Source organism: Solanum lycopersicum, chromosome 9, assembly GCF_036512215.1.
Source record: "Solanum lycopersicum chromosome 9, SLM_r2.1".
In the NCBI taxonomy this organism is placed as follows: Eukaryota; Viridiplantae; Streptophyta; class Magnoliopsida; order Solanales; family Solanaceae; genus Solanum; species Solanum lycopersicum.
In genome coordinates this window covers 67327555-67350944 of record NC_090808.1, presented here as the reverse complement: position 1 = coordinate 67350944, position 23390 = coordinate 67327555, and the positions used below count along the sequence as shown (strand labels likewise).

The 23390-nt window shown below is 28.6% G+C and overlaps 2 protein-coding genes across 2 annotated transcripts; one reads left to right on the top strand and one right to left on the bottom strand.

The window, feature by feature from the left end:
• Positions 1-391: 391 nt before the first annotated feature.
• Positions 392-10967, top strand: PHO1-1 (phosphate transporter PHO1-1). The gene is made up of 15 exons (XM_004247698.5): positions 392-740; positions 1355-1462; positions 1743-1983; positions 3624-3966; positions 4915-4963; positions 5096-5167; positions 5817-5946; positions 7839-7959; positions 8912-9161; positions 9262-9366; positions 9449-9493; positions 9727-9879; positions 9960-10241; positions 10333-10469; positions 10553-10967. Exons 1-15 carry the CDS (start codon positions 501-503, stop codon positions 10641-10643), a joined length of 2367 nt encoding a protein of 788 aa, XP_004247746.1. The 5' UTR covers positions 392-500; the 3' UTR covers positions 10644-10967.
• Positions 10968-11103: 136 nt separating this feature from the next.
• LOC101256627 (long-chain-alcohol oxidase FAO1) lies at positions 11104-17494 on the bottom strand. The gene is made up of 3 exons (XM_004247697.5): positions 15776-17494; positions 14920-15192; positions 11104-13032 (listed from the first exon to the last, which is right to left on the bottom strand). Exons 1-3 carry the CDS (start codon positions 15980-15982, stop codon positions 11287-11289), a joined length of 2226 nt encoding a protein of 741 aa, XP_004247745.1. The 5' UTR covers positions 15983-17494; the 3' UTR covers positions 11104-11286.
• Positions 17495-23390: the final 5896 nt, after the last annotated feature.

The window sequence follows — 23390 nt, the reverse complement described above, 5'->3', positions numbered from 1 at the left end:
TTAAGTCAAAATCAATTTAGTTGGACTCTCAAAAAATAAAACTATCATAAATATTATAGGACAGGACTTTTCCATTGTTTTTAGTAGTTAATTCTTATCATATCAACATGATAAAAAGTTATATCTTGATCAAGATTAATCTGGTTTAACTCTCGAAAAATGAAGTATGATAAATATTATGGGACGGGACAGATTCGTCTATCGATTTTTGCATTATTTTTAGTAGTTAATTTTTATTGTATTAATATGATAAAAAAACTGTATCTTGATTAAAATTATTCTGTTTTAACTCTCGAAAAATAAAACGTGACAAATATTTCGAGACGGAGAATGGTGGAATACTACTAACTTTTGTCTCTTTTTTCAAACACTCTCCATTCCGTACCCCTCTATATAATCTTTGTAAACTTCCTCTTATTGTCTCTCATCTCTAAAAATTAATTTTTTCCCCTCCTTTTCCTCCTTTTTTTTTCTCCTTTTTTTCCTCAAAAGAAAAAAAAATGGTGAAGTTTTCTAAAGAACTTGAAGCACAACTAATTCCAGAATGGAAAGATGCTTTTGTAAATTATTGGCAACTAAAAAAACAAGTTAAGAAAATCAAAATATCAAGAAAACCTCATCATGTTCATGATGGAAACTCTTCACTTATTCATGATTTTGGTCGATCCATATTCGACTCGATTCGTTCATTCACTATGACATCTCACATGAAGTTTCATAAATCTCATGAAGTTTCTCAAGTATGTCTTTTTTTTTTTTTTTGTAATTATATTGTAGTTTGTTTTTGTCATATTGTTTGTAAAAAGAAAGGGAAAGGTGATGCTATTTTGAGGTAAAAGTTATAAAAATATTTTAATTTATATAATATAGTCTATGGCTAGGCAACACCACTAGTATCAATAGTATCAAATGTATATTCTTGCTTTTTGCCACCTTTTCTTCTCCTTCATGAAAATGTTGTTTTTTTTCTTCTTCTTCATATTAATACTAATATCCGAATCAGAAGGATAACGTCTGCATACGTCCTAATATCAGAAACAGAAAGGTAAGGTATGCATACATTCTATTATCTCCAGATAGATTCGTTAGTTTCGATATAATCAAGAAGATTTAATTTCAAGGGGTGTGTGGTTTAGCATGGAAGGCAATAAAATGAAACGGTTTTTTTTTAAAATTTTTTTTATGTTAGTATCATGAAATTATCGTGAATAGTTGAAACAAGTACAACAACCATAAAAAAAAGGGGGTCAAAATGAAAATGACAATTTAATTATTATTTGGGAAATTTTTGTTAGGATTTGTAAAGTTGTTGATATATTTCATATTGGTTTTAATATATTTTTTTTTATTATAGGTGAAGAGTATAATTAAAGAAGGAGAAAATGGAGAGGAACAAGAAGAGCAAGAAGAAATATATGAAACTGAAAATGAGCTTGTTCAATTGTTTTCTGAAGAAGATGAGGTAATAATAACAATAATATAATATTTAAAAAAAAATAATATATGCATATATATATATATATATATATATATATAATATTTTTTTAAAAAAAAATAATTAAAATTAGCTACGAAAATCATCGGTACTAGGTAACACTTATATAACATTTTTGATAGTCTATTGCTAATGATCATCCTATAGACTTTTATTGGTAGCGATAAAAAATTATTCGTCGTTGATTGTTATTATTTTTTGAAATTACAAAGAGCGATATTGAAAAACTTTCACTTTGCATGTGTAGGTGAGGCTATTTTTTGAGATGTTGGATGAAGAGCTGAAAAAAGTGAATGAGTTTTACAAGACGAAAGAGAGTGAGTTTCTTGAAAGAGGCGATATTCTCAATAAACAGCTTCAAATACTATTGGACCTCAAGCAAGTTCTCAGTGACCGGAGTCGGAAAACTCTCCGGTCAAGGTCTGGATCTGGTTCCGGGTTTTTCAGTCGATCTCACTCATCATCTGGACGGAACTCTGATTTTTCTGGTGAGTTATCTAATTTTTTTCATTCTTTACTTAAACATATCATATGATAAGTTAGTAAAACAAGTTTATTTTTTCTTAATAAACTTCATGCGATGTTTGTATATTTTAAGGGCAATTTTAAAAATAGCCAAATTAAACACGTTTAAGTTTATTATTGGGAATACTTGTCCAACTAGCTTGGGTTTAATGTCTAATTATTTTTTGAAAAAGATTATGCATAAAATATTTTGCATTAATACAAGACATATTTTCCTAATTTTAATGAATTATCAAAAAAATAATATGGCTAAATTAAGTGTGAATAGTTTCCTCCATTTATATAAAAATCATGGTGGTCCCAAAAATACAAAGATTGTATTTTATTTTTCTTCCAACAAATCAATCAATTCTTATTTGATAATATATTAGTGGATTCCACAATATTTTTCATATAAAAATGTCCACCTTAAGAAATTCAAACTCTATAACGATTTTAAATTTGAAAAATCACGTAATATGTATCTAAAGAATTTAAATTATATATGTTGATTGTATAATTTCTTTTACGTTATTAATTAGTACTATATTGTTCAATAAAAATGTCCACCTTAAGAAATTCAAACTCTATAACAATTTTAAATTTGAAAAATTACGTAATATGTATCTAAAAAATTTAAATTATATACGTCGATTGTATAATTTCTTTTACGTTATTAATTAGTACTATATTGTCCAACCAATTAACAAGATGTTAGTTAAGTGTATCATCTAGTCTATTATGTTATCAATTAAAACTTATTATAGAGATTCACATAAAATTATGTAATTTAATTGTGTACGTATTACTTTCCCAGCCACATAGGCATAAAACTTTAAAAAATCAAAAAGTATTTTTTTCTTTCTTTCTAGAATATCAACTTAATTATTTCTTTATGAATTCCATATATGTTGTTCAATTGATAAATTCTTTAAATGTATTGTTTGATGTGTGTCAAATAATCTTCTAAAAAATATGTAGTGTTTTAGGATCAAACACGACGAATGATGTTTATTTAATTTTTTTTTTTTGGCTAGAAAATACATTATATATATAAGGTGTGTAATTTTTTAGGATCAAACACGACAGGAGCAGAATAATATTTATTTATTTTTTTGGCTATAAAATACATTGTATATATAAGGTCAATATATATATTAATTGATAAACCCTCTTTTCGATATTCTACCTCCGCTACTCTGACACAAGTGGGACAATATTTTGAAGGGTCCAATCAATGTAATGACTAAAAACAACAACAAAATCTATGCACATTCAAAAGATTAATCGATATGTGTCTGACTTCGTTTTTTATGATCCAACCCCTTATTGTTATCCCACCTCCACTACTACGACACAATCAGAACAATATTTTTAAAGGATCCAATCAACACAGTAACTAAAAACAACAACGATATGTGTTTGACTTTATTTTTTGAATGTTCCGACCAACATGTATATATAAACCCTTTTATTGATATCTTGTCTCCTCTACTATACAACACAATTAGGACAATAATTTTAAAGGATCCAATCAACATAGTAACTAAAGATTCGACATGTGTCTGACTTTATTTTTGAATCATAACTCGAATAACATTCTTTTTTTTTTTTGTGTACGTAGAAACACCAAGTGATTGTGAAAGTCCAACAGGGACACAAACAGAAGAAGTGATAGCAGCACTAGAGAAAAATGGGATAAATTTTGTAAATTCAGCAAGCACAAGAGCTAAGACAAAAAAAGGAGGAAAACCAAAAGTTGCTATGAGGATTGATATTCCAGCAACAACACCAACACGTACAATTGCTGCTGTTACATCTATGTTATGGGAAGATTTAGTTAATAACCCTAAAAAAGATGGACCTAGAGAATATATCAACAAGAAGAAAATACAATGTGCTGAAAAAATGATTAGAAGTGCTTTTGTTGAACTCTATAGAGGCCTTGGCTTACTCAAAACTTACAGGTTTGTCGTTAATCTGTCGCTAAATTATTTTCATGCATGCATATAGTATGTATATAAAAGACCACGTGAAAATCAGGAATTTCACTAAGAATATTGTTAGTGTTCAGAATTTTGATATACATGAATATTAAGTAGTACTCCTAATATATATTTATCGTGGTACAAAATATAATTTTTTTTTAGTTGACACAATTTGATTTGACCATGGTAATGATAATCGTATAAAAAATGCAATATATATATCGATAGTACTATGTAGAATTTAAACTTCTATTACCATGGTAGCTAGCATCATGGTACTCAAGAGTTCAGTTCTACGTATTGATAGAATCATAAAAATATTTACACGATCAAGTATTTTAAGATCAGATCATTTGATAGGCTTCGTTAGTGAACTAGAATAAAGTGGTATATAACATAGTTGGATACGTATTATAACATATTAAATTACAATGATGATTATATATATTTATTTCACACGATATATATATATATATATATATATATATATATGTCAAAATCATATATAGCTCTTTGATGTTGAAAAAACAAAAACACTTTACTCTTTTTAGGATTGTGATATATTTGTATTTTTGTTATAGTCGAGATTTCGTTTTCGTAATATAATAGATTTATGTCGTAATATTATTTTGACTTTATATAGCAATCATTTATTATTTATTAGAAACAAACATGTAACAAACAAATAAAGTGTATCTTTTACAAAGGATTTTTTTTTAAAGCAATAAGAAAATGACAAAATATGTATCAAATATTTTTTAACTCTTTTTTTTTTCCTTTTCAATTTCTCTATATTTGGCTAAATTATTTGTCACCTTTTGATCAATTTTTTTTTTTCATTAGCTATAGAAGAAGTTTCTTGAACGTATTTATTTACTTTATATAATTTAGTTCTAATTATTTCACTTTTTAACTCTTTTTTTTCAGCTCACTAAATATGGTTGCTTTCGTGAAGATACTTAAAAAGTTTGACAAGGTAAATATATTGTTTTAGTACATTGCATATAATTAAAAAATTAATAAAACGTCAGTATTTATATCAAATCAATAAATACATATGACACGTAAAATATTTTGTAATAATATACTTTTTTTCATTATCAAACAGGTAGCTAAACAGCAATCATCAGCAAATTACCTTAAACAAGTAAAAAGATCACATTTCATCAGCTCTGATAAGGTAAATTTCACGTATAAATTATAAACATACATCATTATCTTTATGAATAATCGCGTTCGTAAAAATGACTTTTGTCGTATCAAATAATATATATAGTTCAATATTTTTTACATTTTATGTTTTCGTGTTGTTGTCATGATTGTTGTTAAAAGTAAAAAATATAGGCCTCATGTCATTATGCTAACTATATTGCTCGGATCCTTAGAAGTTCTTCACTATATTTTAAAAAGTTATTAATAGATAAAATTTCGTAGCTAAACAATAAAAATTCATTGCTAATCCCATTTAGCTATAGATTTTACCGCTAATTTCATATTTTATAATAGTATCTGTCGCATTAGTATTAATACACATAATTGGATATATTATATGTATATATCTAGACCGTACCATATCATACACTCATTCACATTCTGAATCCTAAAATTTTATATAATAAAGAATCGGATCATTAGATCTGCAACCTGTATCGAGTAGGTCCCATACTCGAGTCCAAGCAATATAGAAAGATAAATCTATCATGAAAATAATGTTGTTAATGTTTAATAATGAGTTAATGGTTGCTTTTATAAGATAAGGTAGAAAATGTATGTACTAATTTTATAATATTTTTATTATTATTTTTTTGTTTTGTTATAATGGTGAGAAGGTGGTTAGATTAATGGATGAAGTGGAGTCCTTATTCACACAGCACTTTGCAAACAGTGACAGGAAAAAGGCAATGAAGTTTTTAAGACCACAACAGAATAAAGAATCTCATATGGTCACTTTTTTTGTTGGTAAATTTCTTCACTCACCAACCCCATTATTAAATTTTTTTATAAAATTTCATTTTTTTACATGTTTCTCTAGATCAATCTATATATGCATATGTTAGTGCTTAATAAAAGGTACAAATAAAGTTCACTAAAGTTTCAACAACCAAAAAAAAAAATTAAACGGTCAAAAGTCTACCTGTGCTATTATCGAATTTTCAACATTTATTCTTTACGGGGTCCTATCACTTTCCTGAATTTTTTATAAGTAAAATATCTAGTCTCCTATAAACTCATGCCTAGATTTATATTAGGCAGAGGTCTACATGCGCTGCCACGTAATATTTACTCTTTTTTTGTATAAAAAAATCTAATTATTCTTTTATATATTTTTTTTGCTTTATATATTCACTTCTCCTTTTCTCTTTCTTTTTCATTTTTCCATTTCTTTTTCTTTGAAGCTTTTCTAGATTTGACGACTACTGCTTCTTCAACCTTCATCGTAATTTTAAACACTAAGAAATCTCGTTCTAAAAACTCTATCGCTGATATTGTTTCTTCTTCCACTATTATAACATTTCTCAAAGATTGATATAAGAAACTCAATTGATATTTACAACAATTTCAATAAGTGGGTCTTCTTCATCAAAGGGTTCAAAATTCGTGTTTGTATCTCTCTACAACGTTGAGCATTGGGTCTGATTCATCCATACAACGTTATTCGAGTTTTCGTTTGACATTTTTGATGAATTTTGAGAAAATTCAAAAATTTAAATTAGGGACCTAAATAAGAAATTAGAGCAGATTACGAACCCTAAATTCAAGATTTGAAGTAGAAATGAACATTAACAACTAAATCCTACTTAATTTTGAGAGGAAATCGTGATTTTTTTTTACAAAAGGAACAAGGATTAATGGTATGGAAGAAGAAACACTAGTTTTTTTAAAGGTGGGAAGATGACCAGTGGAGAAGAAGAAATTTTTCGTCAAATTTCTACTTCTGACGCGCCTAGAGGCGATGACAACACCTCCCATGACAGGTCAGCACTTAGGTGTGTAGAAAATAGAGCAATATAAAGTTTAGGTAGATAATAATCCTTGTTTATTTTTAATTAACTTTAAAAAAACTAATTAAATTGATTTCAGGAAATCAAAATATGATAACTAATATGGAACAGAACAACAACAAAACAAACAAATTAAATATATAAATAATAATCCTTGTTTCTTAAAAAAATTAATTTTGAAAATTATCAAATTAACTCTAGAGAATCAAAATATGACAACTAATATAGAACAAAAAGAATATTAAACATGAGAATTGGGTGACTAATGTACTTATTCAAGGTTCGAGTCCTAAGTATAGAGAAAATTATGTTAAGAAAGCTACCCCGAAAGGGTCCTACAATGCGATTAAAATTTAATCGGAACTTCAATATGGGACTCGTATACCGAGTGAAAAAAAAAGAGGGTGAAGGTGTCACTCAAATAAACTAATTGATAATGAAGTTGTCAATTGCTTGGGGTTTACATTACTAGTAGCTCACATAAACTCAAAAGATAATTTTGTCCCACAAGAAATATATTTAGCAATATAGAGTATAATTTTACTTTATTCTAGAAAAAAAAACAATTTCTTTAACCAATTAAATTGCAACTAGAAATTTAAAAGAACAAATTAAAAAAGAGAAAAAGTATTGAAGTGATTCTGAGTTAGAAGGGTCGTTGTATCGATCGCATTTATTAACTCAGCTCATTTGGCGTTTCTAGCTCAAATTAAAAACCACTTGCACACTAGTAATAAAAAAGGTCCATTGAACACGTAAAATACATCGATAGTGTAATTCTTTTTTATACTGGCAATGTATATAAGTTAAATACGACTAATATTTTTTATCGATTTTTTCGATTTGCAGGGCTTTTCACAGGTTGTTTTGTGACATTATTTAGTGTATACGCAATTTTGGCCCATTTGACTGGCATGTTTTCTACAAGAACTGAAGCTGCTTATGTTGAAACTGTTTACCCTGTTTTCAGGTACTTTTTTCTTATTTTAATCACATTATTTTTCATGTTTTTTTCCCTCTTTATTGACATAATTTATGGAAAAATGTCTTTTTCTTTTTATAATTTGTGACTTTGGTAATTTATTTTCGTTACAAACGCGATTTATACGTAACTGTCTTATAAGTGACATGATTGGTTAAGAATATATCGTTACATCACTGGTGTATAAAACTTAAACTCGTTAAGCTATGTGAAGGAACATACTTATATTCTCTCAAAATTAATTTTTGGTTTCTTTTTCTATCATGTAAGACTTTTTTAATAAGTCGAACTAGTTACCTGAAAAATAAAGTGAAATAACTTGCTATAACAAGTGATATGACCTTAGATAGGAGCGAGGAGACAAATTATAGTAGGATGTTAGTAATCGTAGTACTACTTCGATACTAGTAGTAGTCGTAGTACTGCTCCTATAGTTTCTTGTCCTCTATTGGGAAAAAGTACCGTATACACAAGTAAAATAATTAAATAATATATTTTGGACATCCTTAACCTAACAAATTGTTATAGCCCAGTGGTTTCACGTCCCTGGAATGAGGAAGTGCTCGTGTGTATGAATCTTACTAGTTCTATTTTTTTTAGTAGAGTTTTTGTTGTGCTATTTCTAGACACCCTTTGTGAAATTCGTGGCTCCGACATTGAATTTTGTTGTTACTCGTACTTCGATTTGTTGTAATTACTATTTTGAAAGCTTTGTTTTTTCCATGAGCTGATGAGGGTCTAACAGAAACAACCTCTCTACCTCTGAGGTAGGGGTAAGGTCTGCGTACACTGTACCCTCCCTAGAGTCGCACTTTGTGGATCTACACTGGATATGTTGTTGTTGTAACGTGCTATGACATGTTAAATTACAGTAATAGTGTAAACGAAGTTACATCTTTACGAATACTAAAGATGAGTTTACTTGTGTAATGTTGTGCAGCATGTTTGCATTGCTAAGCTTGCATTTGTTCATGTATGGATGCAATTTGTTCCTATGGAAAGGCACAAGGATCAATTACAACTTCATATTTGAGTTTCAACCTAAAACAGCTCTCAAATACAGAGATGCATTCCTCATAGGAACTTGTTTAATGACTTCTGTTGTTGGAGCTCTTGTTGTTCACTTGATCTTACTTTCTAATGGATTTTCTCCGAGCCAAGTCGATGCAATTCCTGGAATTCTACTACTGGTTTGTTAACCGAAAGAAAATCTTGTTTACTAGTACTAACATTCATGTTGAAATGACTCAAATGCATCCCTTTCTAATCCTGCACTTTGCATTTTTTCAGACTTTTCTTGCTCTCCTGATATGTCCGTTGAACGTTTTCTATCGTCCAACGCGCTTCTACTTCCTCAAAGTGATACGTAACATCGTCTGCTCTCCGTTCTACAAGGTACTTTCACATCCTGAAAATCATGAACGGCGTAGTTTGAGTAATGATTCTTGACCTCTCAAATATAATGATATTGATGCAGGTCCTCATGGTAGACTTTTTCATGGCTGATCAACTAACAAGCCAGGTTAGCTAACCTTACTATCTTCTATGCTTTGGAGCAACGGTGAAGTTGTCTCCGTGTGACACAATCACACTGGTTGCTTAAGTGTCCGAGGGGGTTGAATCTTCATAAACGTCACAACTGATGACATATAGTCTTTACTATAGGAACTATATGATAACTAAAAGACTACAGAGCAAAGTATGAACATCCACAAAGTTGCATTCTTAACTTTACGAATGTTTTCCTGTGTTTAGATCCCATTGATGAGGCATTTGGAGTCTTCAGCTTGCTATTTTCTTGCTGGAAGTTTGACAGCTCATGGACTTCCAATGTGTAAATCTGGAAGGATGTACAGAGAACTTGCTTATGTTATCTCTTTCGCGCCATATTATTGGCGAGCAATGCAGGTAAATATGGTAACAACTAAAGATTCAAACTTTGACAGTTTTCGGAGTGAATTAACTCGTGTGTTCTGTTATCTATCTAGTGTGCAAGGAGATGGTTCGAAGAGTCTGACATAAATCACTTAGCTAACTTGGGAAAGTATGTTTCTGCTATGGTAGCAGCTGGTGCTAGGCTAACTTATGCAAGAGAGCCTGACTCACAGTTATGGTTCTCGATCGTCTTGGTGACTTCAGTTATAGCCACAGTTTATCAGTTGTATTGGGATTTTGTTAAGGACTGGGGATTCTTTAACTTGAAATCCAAGAACTTTTTGCTCAGAGATGAACTAGTCTTGAAGAATAAGAGCATTTACTATGCTTCAATTGTAAGTCCTTTTCGTCTTTCGACAGTTTTTTGTGTTACATATAACAATATCATATACCTGAACAGATTTTCAAAATTTTGAATCATCATAGGCTTTGAATTTGGTCTTGAGAGTTGCTTGGGTGGAGACAGTGATGCATTTCAACGTTGGATTCTTTGAGTCGCGTTTACTTGACTTTTGCCTTGCCTCATTGGAAGTTATTCGACGTGGTCACTGGAACTTCTACAGGTACACTAAGTCCCTAGCAGGCTAGCAAAGACATTATGTGCTAAACATACAAGACTCCTTACTATTTATTTGTGATTGTTTAGGTTGGAGAATGAACACTTGAACAATGTCGGAAAGTTCAGGGCAGTGAAGGCAGTTCCATTGCCATTCCGCGAGACAGACTCTGATGGCTAGAAGAAACTTAAGATCTGTGTTTGGATAACAAAGACAGGCTTCTGAATAAGCGGAAAACAGTAGTTTCTGCAGCAGCAAGTTGGAGGCACTTTATCGCTTATGGTGTGAGTGGAGAATCCGCCATCATTTTATTGATCGTTTAACAAATGATTCGAGCCTTATGGCTCAAGGTGTTGCCAAGAAGAGTTGCATTAAGCTAATGTTATTTCCATGCCTGTTTGTATATTTTTCTCATTCTTAACTCAATTATGATCAGAAAATGTATCTCTGAGATCTTATATTAATTTTTAGTAAATATCAGAAGAAGTCTTCATTCTTCTACCACATCATGATTGTATGTCATTTACACTTCTTGTGCTTCAATTCAATTCTGTTATGATCCGTTATCCACGTTCAGTTATATAGTAACTGCATTTCTGTGTTATATATACGAATAAAACGGTCAAAAACACACTTGAAATACATCAAACTTGAATATTTTGTTTATTGATATCCTCTTAATCCATACTAGTCATACAATATGTTTTAATTTTAAATGAACATTATAAATATATGAACAATCAAAGAAGGACAAGGCATTACGAATTCGTATGGGAACAGTATATATATATATATATAAAGAGGATAAGTAGCTGAGGATCGCTTATCTTGAGAATCTTCCGTCTTTTATCATCTCTGCTATCTTCTTGGATAGACAATATGCAGTAGACTGTATAGTGATCATTGGATTTACACCAACAGCACCTGGAAGAACACTAGCATCACAAACAAATAGTCCTTCTGCTTCCCAACTCTCCCCGTTTTCATCGACTGCACTGTCCTTTTCGTTCATTCCCATCCTGCAGCTCCCCATTTGATGAGCAGAAGAATAAGTTGTAAAATCCTTTACAAGTGACTTTGGCCCCTCAGCTGCTGTGACCGTCTCAAGAAAAGACTCGAGTGCTTTTTCACTTTGTCCTGTACACTTGATTCTCTGTCCATCGCTACGTTGAGTACCTACCTCAGCAGCTCCTGCAGCTATCAAGATCCTTAAAGCTTGTCTTAGCCCGAGTTTCAAACTTTCTTTGTCCATGCCATTGAACGTGTAGCTAATTCTTCCTTCGGACCTAACTTCCCCCGACCCAACGTCTTTAACCATTGCAAACAAATGAGCTGTTCTGTCATAATTGAGTAATCTATTCTTTATGTCCTCTCCTGATGTCCAAGGACATAAAGCAGCAAACGATCCCGGTCCTAAAGCAGGAGCTTCTATAATAGCTCTTACATTCGAATCATAACTCCCCACTTTGTGTACCGAGGTAATGATTCCTCCTTCGTATATTTTTCCCTTGAGACCAGAGTTTGACTCGGGGAAATACCCCCACGCCATTATGACTGGATGAAGATGGAGATTTCTACCAATGTTTCGATTCTTCAATCCACTAGAGATCATAAGTGGAGGTGTCAAAAGAGAACCACAAGCTGAAATGGTCACTTTTGCCTCAATACATATACTCTTTGTGATGTCTTTATTCATACTAGTTGAAATCACTCCTAAGCATTTCTTGCTTCTCGTTTTCCCATACTTTTTCTTTTCGAGTATGAATCTCTCGGCTTTGCATCCTGTTATAATCACAGCTCCACAGTCCACAGCATCGACTAGCCAAGTTGTATCAGTTCCTTTCTTCTCACCTCTTCTACATCCATAACAACACGAGCCACAATAATGATCCTCGGATGAGTTTCTTGCCACGCCTTCAACTTCAAGACCAAGTCTTTCACACCCTTTACGGAGAATCTGATTCTGTAAACCTTCTTGTGTGCATTTCTCTGTCACGTTGATTCGTTCACAAACTTTGTCCATAGCTGATACATACTCGGGGGTTTTGAACATTGAGATTCTTTTATCATCGCCCCATTCTTGTATAACGGAGTCAGGGGTCTTAATACAAGCTGACCAGTTAACAGCAGAGCCACCACCAACTGTTGAACCAGCCAAGATCATAACTTTACCATCCAAAGTTGAGAGTATACCACCTGATTCATACATTTGGGACTGTGAAGGTCCTTCAAGGGAAGAATAGTCTGATTTCGCAAAGTAGTTTCCTTTCTCGAGAACAACGACTTTCTGTCCAGAACTTGCAAGAACACTTGCTGCAACACCTCCACCACAGCCTGAACCAACAATGACAACATCACATTGAACCTTGTACATGTTGTTTGTTGTGTCTTCTGTGACTTTTAGGCCTTTTTCGACAAGAGATTTTACAATGCTTGATTCTGTCTCGTATATAGTTTCGATGATTCCCTTCTGAAGAGGTCTCTCATCTGGTGTTTCTGAAGAGTTCTCTTCATTGTCTACTTGATAACCAATGTCATCCCATGCTGGATTGTTTGAATCTTCACCAACCTATAGCAAGAAAAAGACACTCAATTTAGCACTTTTAACTAGTTTTTGTGGTTCTTTTGTCAACTTTCTTGATCAAAATATGCAAATTTGTTGAATGTAATGTCAAAAGCTATGTTACTCGGACTCTTCAAACATGTTGCCACGTCTATGTCATGAAGGAACTGACATGCACTCGTTTACATTTTTGAAGAATTCAAACAACATAGGTCAAAAACACTCGCAAATTAGTTTTAAATCAAGACAAATAATAGATCCAATAAATCAACTAACTGATGACCAAAATTCCCCTCTTTGTAAGTAAATAAGCTTCAACATCAACTGATCCTTCGGTCCCAATTTATGTGACTCTCTTTTTTTAGTCAGACTAAAAAAGAAGGATACATTTCAATATCTATGACTTGTTCTGGACCAAAATTTTAAAAGTTTTTTAGTCGTTCTAAAACTCCGCGCCTAGGCAAACACATTTCTATATCTGAATATCTCATAAACTCTATGTTACTCGGGCCCTCCAAAGTCCTTTAAAAATACGTCATTTTTGAAGAATTTGACTTATACTCGGTATATTTAAAAAGTCCGAGTAAAATACCTCATAATAAAGAGAAAACAATCTAGTTGTTGATGTTGTTTTAGTGTAACAAATATAATGTACATTAAAATCTTGGGACTAAACTAACAATAAAGTGTCTTTTTTTCTGCTCTATTGAAAGAAGATACAGGTCCATATAAAAAGTTTATCTATTTATATGAAAAAATCCAAATAAATGAGTAATCATTTTCAACCACCTAACTTCTAAAAAATAATAATTAAAAGTGATATTTTTCAATAAATAAAAAGTGATTAATAAATTATAAGTCATCTTCATTATTCACATGTTTTGACTTACAAATTGTCCATATAAGGATTTTTTTGCATATCATATGTAATGAAAAGGATCATTTCCTCAAAATTAATTTAATAGTTTTTTTTTGTGAAATTCATTTAAAAATATCACATTTTAAGAAGCTTTGAAAATAAAATAAGTAAAAGATTTTAAAACATGATACTAGCACAATTTAAGATATAATTAAAGTATGAAACTTCCTAGTGACCAATTCTTTATAGGAATTTGTTAATTCCAAAATCAAGAAAGATATTTTGATAAAATACTTAGCATAATTTTATAAGGTATCTCGAGATTTTAATAAAATACTTAGCATAATTTTATAAAGTACTCGAGATTTTTAATTTATTCGTAAATTTTTTATTTTGATCCTAGTGATAAATGTCAAATACATATAACTTTTGATTAATTAAAATATATGCTTTTGATTCTTTTAGATAGAAAATATGTTATATTTGAACTATTTTAAGAAGTACATTATCTTCAAATATAGAATTTCAATATGAATGGTTAGTAATTCTCGAAAAACTATGAAAATTCATCAGCAAAAGGATTAAAAGTTCACATTTTTAAAAAATAGTTGAAGCTTAGTATATACTTTATCAAATAATATAAGGACTAAAACTAGAATTAATCAATAATTCAAATATCAAGATAAAATTATATTTTAAAAATGGAGGAAAAGACAAAAAAAAGCCTTGCAAAAACCATGTGCCTTGCCATGTTTAGATTTTGAGAAAAATACAAAATTAAAAAAAAGGTGAAAAAGACAACAAAGCCCTGCAAAAAAATATGGGTCATGTTTAGACTCAAAAGACAAAAATTTATAAAAGCCAGTTGCGTTAGAGCGATAATTACTTTTTCATCTTTAATTCTAATTCTGAATATGAAGTTATATTTGTTTGAAAGCATTTTGTTCTCAATACAAGACTTTTCGAAATAAATACAAATATAATCAGATTTTAATATAGATATCAGATATCGAGCGATCAAGAAGGAGAAATACCTGAGTAAAGAAGATGTATAGACACAAGAATTTGACAAACACAAATGCCAATCTAACAGGAGTAAAAAATCTGTTGTTGAACCATTTTTGCATCACAATTTCTCTTTTATCCAATGAAATATCAGAGAATTTGTTAATATAAGGCCAACTTTTTCCAAAACAAAATAATCCACAAAGTAACAAACTCCCAATTCTTGTTGATAGAATTCTTAACAAACTCCTCACCAACATTCTTGCTTCAAAAAAACCCCTTTTCATCACAATCTCAGCAACCTACAAAAAAAAAAATAATTAAAATCCTCGTCAATAAAATGAAAATTCAGGTAGTTATCTAACTGAGTTATTCAGATTCTCCAATCATTAAATTACTCCAATTCAATCCAGAAAAAGGAAAAAACAAACTAAAAAGATTTAATCTATTTCCAAAGAATTAACCTAAAGAGCCGTCCACTTAAACATATCAAGTAGAAAAAGTAAGCGGTATAGTAGGGTAGGAAAAACGAGAGAGAATTACACGTGAAAGTTTAGATTGCTAACTAACTGAATTACTCTATGATTAATAAAATACTTCAATTCACCTCAAAAAGAAAAAAAAATAATATAACTTTCTTTATCCATTTTTTTTCAAAATTTGTGTATATCAATTAGAAAAAATAGTATGAGAAAATTATCGTGAAAATTCAGATAGTTAACTAACTGAATAACTCTATAATAAAAAAAATTAGTTAAATTCACCACAAATAAAGGGGAAAGAAAAAAAGAAAAAGGTAGGCTTTTTATCCATCATTCTTTTTCGAAATTTATGTATATCGACTAGAAACAGTAAATCTGACAGGCTATTGATTTGTTTACATACCTCATCAGGAATTGGATATTGAGAGCCAGAAACTTTATGAAAGTTTTGAATTTTTTTGTTATTTTTTTGAAGTGAATTTAGAGGAATAGGAGGAAGAATTGTTTCACAAATAGATGTTAAAGTTTGTATTTCTGATGAAGAAAATCCATGGCTATATTTTGTTTCTCTTCTTCCACCTCTAAGTAAATGATGAGCCTTTTTCTCCATTTATTCTTTTGTTTGTTTTTAATTATTTGTTGAAAATTCTAAAGAAAATTGTATGTATTTATAGGTGGTGAGATAAGAGTATCTTTCTTGTTTCTATTTGCATGAGAAAAGATAGTTCTTTGTTGTTGCCTTTTGATTTGTTTATAAGAAAATTTAATTTCGTATCATATTAGTTGATCAGCTTATTAAAACATGTATTAGATTACTTGTTTATTTATTGCATTAAAATATAATTAATTTTATCGCTACAATTAATAATCTTCTAAAGACTATATTAATATAGAATTTTCAATTTTTTTAAAGGCTTATTAGTTACTATTGGTATTTTATGTATATGTCTTATGCTATTAAAGCATATTTTTTTTTATAAATTTATAAAGGGTAAATTAATAAAATTGATTATTTTTTAAAAATATTGTGTAAAATGAAATGGGAATGACTAATATAAAATGAAGAGTATATGATATTCAAAATTTAATATTTATAAAAATGAAAAAAACTATACATATGAAAAATAAAATATGAACGATTAAATATAAAATAAATTTAAAATTTAATATTCATGAAAATGAACAATACATGTTATAAATTAGGTGGTCACATGATTACCACCATATTTGATGGTAAGGTCATGGAATTTATTGGTTATGATGTGATTTTAAAGTATGATTTGGAAATGATTTGATATTGAACTATACTTGGAAATGTAAATTTGATTTTTCTTTTAATAATTTATGAAAATTATTAAAATATTTCTAACTCTTATACAATCTTATCGAATCATCAATAATCAATTTGCATAAATAAGGTAATAGAATAATATCCTAAGACATTACATACTTTCATGTTTTTTTTTATATAAATAAATGCTTGCAGATATTATTACCATTTTAAAATAGACATTATTTTATAATAATCTACTAGTCAATAATAGTCATAATTGACTATTTTTTAAGACAACTCATCTACATAATATAAACAATATCTTCCCATCAAATCTAAGTCGTTCCTATAAAATTTTTATGATTACAATGGGCCTTTTTTGTAAATATTAATTCATGCGTCAATTTTTATATTTTAAAAAAATAAAGATTTTAACTTTAAATTATATTTATGCAATTTCTTATAAATAATTTTAAAATAAAAACTTAAAATTGAAATCCTAAATTTTTATGATCAAACACTTGCTAAGAGTTAAACGTGTCAATTTCACCTACCATAAATATGTTAGGACCCCAGTGAACAATGCCCATATGCAAATATCGTCTGCTTTATATGATTATTAATTAAATTATAAATTATTTTGGCCTCAATGAACAATGACCTTTATTTAATTTATTGATTTATGTATTATTTTCTTTATTTTAATTTATATAATATTTTTAAAATTTTAAATTTTAAATAAATCTATCTTTAATTATAATTTTTTTATATATCTTTTAACTATTTTAAATTATCAATTATTTTACCTATAGTATTTTATGTAAAAATTCATTTAGCAAAATATACATATATTTTTTTTATCAAACTGAAACTATTTAATTTTCGAAATTAAAAATTATCATATAAGTTAGGATAGAAGCCATATATAATATTATATTACTATGGTCTATCCTATCTTTAAATCATTTATTACTTGTGTATAATTTCATCTTGTTTCTGTCTGTTGGAGAAAATGCAGGAGCTCTACACCTATTTGATTAAAATTTTAAAAAACTATATTGCCTTTTTTCATTTATTAGTAGTATTATTTTGTCTAAAATCAATTGGTTCCTTTTGTATTAAATGTTATTTTTTTTATTTGTAAATACGTGACTTTCAGACGTGAATTACCTGATAATTTCTAATGTATTTATCAGTTTTTCATTTGTCATAATAATTAATTTAATAATCAAATCAATAGCGATAAAAAATTAATATTTTAAAATTTAACATATTTTTAAATCGATACGTCACCATAGTGTATAAGCCTTAAACAAAGTTTAGGTGACAGTAAAAATAATAATTTTTTATTATTTTTGCTGAAATGATAATAGAATAAAAAAATTAAGATAAAAAAACATTTTAAGTGCTAATTAACAAATGTTGAGTACAAGTTACACCATAGTGAGGACCCTTAAAAAGTTCCCACTTGATGCAATTTCCACATTATTAAACACCACACATATCTTAAAAAAATCTCAATTGGTCAATGATTTAACTTGCTATTTATTGATCTATAATAAAATAATATATGATCTATTAATATCTTTGATCATAAGAAATCTAGGTTATTTTAAAAAATAATAATAATATATCTGATATGCATATTGAAATTTAATAAATTTAATTTTTTACGTAGAGTAGGCTCATTCAGAAGTAGTGTTTTCTGTAGTCTACAATATTTGGTTGAGATTTCAATTTTAGTTAGGTAGTCATCATTTTCCTCTTGATTAACATAAATTATACAAAAAGTTTTTTGATTGTATTATGTATATATTGAAAACTTGTGAAGTTTAGAAATATCTTTTGAGTGATTATTGTGAGGGATAAAGTTTGTTATTAGTTATAATTACCATAATTCTAGAGATTTGGTTAAGTTTGTTGTAGAAAATTAATGCATGTTTTTGGCTTCCCTTTAATTAAGGGTTTTATAATCCCAATTTGGTGGATAAAGATAATAGGGTTTTGTAAGAAATTTATTTTCTTGGACAATCCTAGGAAACAATATCTAGAGTTTAGTAAGAGTTCGGAGCCTAAAAAATATAAAATATTAACAAAAAATTTTAAAATGGTAATCGCTGTTGTTTCAGCGATTTTGCCGCTTTGGTTAATATAAAATTTTATATATCGTTTTGAAATTTTTGTTATTATTTTATACCCTTTAGACTCCGGACTCAGTTTAGTAAAGTATTCTTGATGGGTAAATAGAAAAGTTTATTAAAAAAAAGGGCTAAATGAAAGAAATAATAAAACTTAAATTTTGGATGGTTTGGGTTGCTTGTTCCTTAATTAAGTATCTTGGATTTAAGCTTTAGATATGAAGAGAAAATCTCTGTTCTCTGGTAGAGAACGATTTACTCTGAATAAAATCGTACTCGACGAGAATTTGAAGTACTCGAACTTTGATACAGATATCAAACATCAAGTAAAAATCGAGACAATAGTCTACCTTCTATTAATTGAGGGCATTTCTCTATCTTAATTCAATTAATTGTTAAGTTCTTAACAAATTACTCTGAAAATAAAGCCCTAAAATAAAAATATATGTTTCATTTGAATGTAGTTTTTCTTAGGTATTTTTTAATATTTTAAAAACTATTAATTGTTGTGACTTACTCCTTCTATTGATATTTTATTTGTCTATATTTGACTTGACACACTACGAACAATAAATAAATGATAGTAATATTTTTATTTTACTCTTAATTAATGTAACTTTTTTATTCCAATTTAGGTAGCATAACTGAAATTTCGAAAGTCAAATTCTTTAATTTTAGCTGTGAATTTGGGTACATAGCTTTTAGTACTTTTGAAGTTTACATATTTGATAACTACGTAAAAATTATTTATTTAAAGAAAAACTTGGTTGGCTCTAAAAATTCGACGGAATGTAAGTCATCTAAATTTTTGAAAAATAAATTGAATTAAAATAATTAATACTCAATAATAAGAGTGAAATATATATAAAATGATTAATTATCTTTTAATTTTTTAAATTGAATAATTAAATATGATTATTTATTTTCAGTATAGCGGATAAGTAAAAATGGGTGATAATAGAGTTGAGTATTTTTGCATTTTTTCTTTCTAAATTTTTCTAAAAATTACGTCTGAATCCACACCTAATATAAAATATTGACCTTTAGGATCTTGTTAAGAAAAAGAACATTGTGTTAATTATGAGTATAATATAATTATTATATTCTTTCTTTTAATAAATAAAAATACATTAAATTTTAAACAAGTTGAATTCAATATACGGTTATTTAATAAAGCTAAAAGGATCCAGTTGGCCTCAAGTGTTATGTAATCATATTATTTATTAAATTATGATAATGACAAATCTAATCAAAAATTAAATTATTGAAGAAGTCTTCAAACTGAGATAATATCATACTTGTCAAAGGCAACAGTTAATTAGTATTTAATCAGTGAAATTTATTGTTAAGAGATTTGACTTTGAAACTCCTAAATTATTAGAAGTTGTCATACTATGCATGTATTATTAAAATAAGTTTGATTATGGAGTGTTGGTCAGTTAAAAATTTTTACGTTTGAAAATAAATATAAAAAAAAATGAAAAATGCTTAAATGAAACATATATTGATATATGAGAAAAGGTGTGAGATATGAACAAGATACGAGAAGTAAGGTTGTGATGATTTGAACAATCGAAGAAAAGGAACGTAGATGATGTGCGATTAATGATGATAGATTCAAAGAAAAATAGATATTATTCGAGGAAAATTAGGAACTAACAAGCGTCGGATCGAAAATTTCTGGCTTGTTATAAAAAAGGGAGTTCAGTAAAGCAAACTCTTCTTGGAGGAGCATGAATTTAGTCAAGTGGAATCGAATTGCGCTGCTTGATGCTCTGATAAAAAACAAATCAATGGAACGGTGCCGATACAACTGAATATGCGTTACAAAGGTCAATCCCTCCCTTATCAGTATTGCTATTATTATGCTAGCATTATCTGATTCCTCAATTTTATTTCTACTCTCTATTTATTCAGGTATAATACACAAGTACCATCTCAACATATGTCCGAAATTTCAGAGACACGCTTATACTATAATAAGGTCTTATTACCCCCTGAACTTATTTTATTAATAATTTTCTATCCCTTTTTGAACTACGTGACACTATCTTGTGGCCAAACACTGGTTGACTTTTTCTCAAATTAGTGCCTCGTAGGTCGAAAAGGGGTATAAAATTAATTATAAAATAAGTTGAGGGGGTAATAGGACTTTAATATAGTATAAATGTATCTCTGAAATTTTAAAAATAAGTTAAGAGGATACTTGTATATTTTCCTATTTAATTATTTTTTGCTTTGACAGTCTATAAAAAATAATTTCTATCTCATATGAATATAAATAAAATCTATATATAATTTATCCTCGTCGGATCGTAACTCTGTAAAAATCAACGCTAGCTGTTAGATTAGAGTATTGAAGTCAAATTAAATGGTCACTTATAAAGTTGTATCCAATCGATTAATTATTATCCTAATTTAAATTAAAAGTAGATGAATCGACTATAGATAATTATTATTATTTTATTTACATATAATTTAATTTGTGCGCCTGATCAATGATGTTAACAACATATATATATATATATTATTTGTAATGTAATATATATAATTAAGAAATGACATTAAGTCCAACAGTTCAACTTGTAAATTGTTGTTTAATGGTCCAAAATTTAACCTATCATATATTCTACATCAGTATATATAATATTTTATTTTATTAGAAAGTCAATAAGTTTACCAAGTTTGTAGTTTGATGCATATCTTCTATTTAAATAAATTTTTGAAACGAAAATAACATCTTATATTTAAGTTTATGTGACAAATTTTGGAAACGAAAATATTATTTTTTTTTGAAATTTTGTTTTAGTTTATGTGATAAATTGTGGTAACGAAAATAAAGATTTTTGAAATTTTTTATGATAAAAAATTTAAAGAGAAAAACTTTCATATGTAGATAATATAAAAAGAGGGAATTAAAAATAATTATTTATGTATCTTACAAGTTTTTCACCATAATGTTGTGGCATAATACATAATCTTGATTTTTAATTTTTCGAAGGTCATAGAAATAAATTTCTTAATGCACCATAGATGCACAAGTAACATTCTATAAAATTATTTTGTAGTTTGAGTTTTTAAAGTTGTATTTGGTGTAGATTAATTTTTAAGAGTTTTTGTATACTGTGTTTGATATTTGCATAGCAGCTCAATTATTTTAAATTCATGCCATATAGGATTTATTCAGAGGAAAGCGCTTCGTATTAAGGATTTTTTTTATATTTAAAGCTCGAATAATCTTATTCACTGCACCACATTTTTTGATGGTCATATATTCTTTACATTCATGTATCATGGCTATTGATTATACATAATAGGAAAACTTTCACATATAGCAAACAAAAAATTCATATTTGTATGCTATAGCAAACTTTGCATAATTGCGCTCCATAGCAAACATAAAACTGTATAATTTGTTATACATATACACTTGTATAATTCGCTGGCTTATTTCGCTGCAATTGTATAATTTTTTTTGCATATAGTTGAATCAAATTAAAATGTATGTATATTGCATAATTATAAGTGTATAGCAAGAAGATGTATGTTTTTCTCGCTTTATACAAAAACAGAAACACAATATATACACTTATTGTATTTCACTGCAATTGTATAATTCGCAATTGTATAATTCGTTGGCCTTTTTCTCTGCAATATTTGAAGTAAAATGTTTGTAAATTGTATAATTAAGTGTATAACACGAAGATATACATTTTTGCATGTGTATATACAATTTTCTCTCGGTTTATACAAAACAGAAACAGAATTATACACTTTTGTGTATAAAGCGAGAGAGGCGAGCGAGAATGGAGAGTGACGAGCGAGATTTTTGGGAGAGAGACGCTGGCAAATTTTAGCTAATGTTTGCCATGGAGCACAATTAAATCAAACCCTAGCTATTCCATTTAATTTAGGTTATTAGTTTGCTATTATATACAATTTTCCCTACATAATATATGTATCTTAAAAAGACCTCATTGGCAAATAGAGAAAAAAATCGGTTAATTAAATAGAATTTAAATTGCATATATAATATCGAATTGATTTGGTCTCGAATTGGTTTTTTTTAGCCGAAATTTTTCCCAAAATCAAACCAAGTCAAGCCAACCACTAATCAGATTTTCTTTTCTCAATTTGCGGTTTAGTTAGATTTTATACCCCAATTGCTTAAAAAAACTTTCAACAAATTTATGTGTGATTAATAAACAAATCTTATAGGATAATCTAGAAGTAATTGATAAACCAAAATCCATTTAAGTTATCTAGAAGAATATTTAATTTCATCAGTGATAATAAAACACTACATCTTACGTATTTTCAAACTTTTATTAATAAGGTTTTAAAGTTCACGTTATTCTTTATCTCTAAATATAGTGTGTGCCAAATTCGACTGCTATTTATCCCCGTTAGATAATAGACATAATAAGGTCTTATAACTATAATTTCGATAATAACAACCGTAACTATAGCTTAATTTGCTATGGAGGCAGCAGTTTCAATATTTCACTTGTAAATAAAGAAACAAGACAAGTGTGTATAAATGAAAGATGCAGCTTGTATATTTTGTTCGCCCGTTTGTATATTTTGCTTGTGAATAACAAACAAGG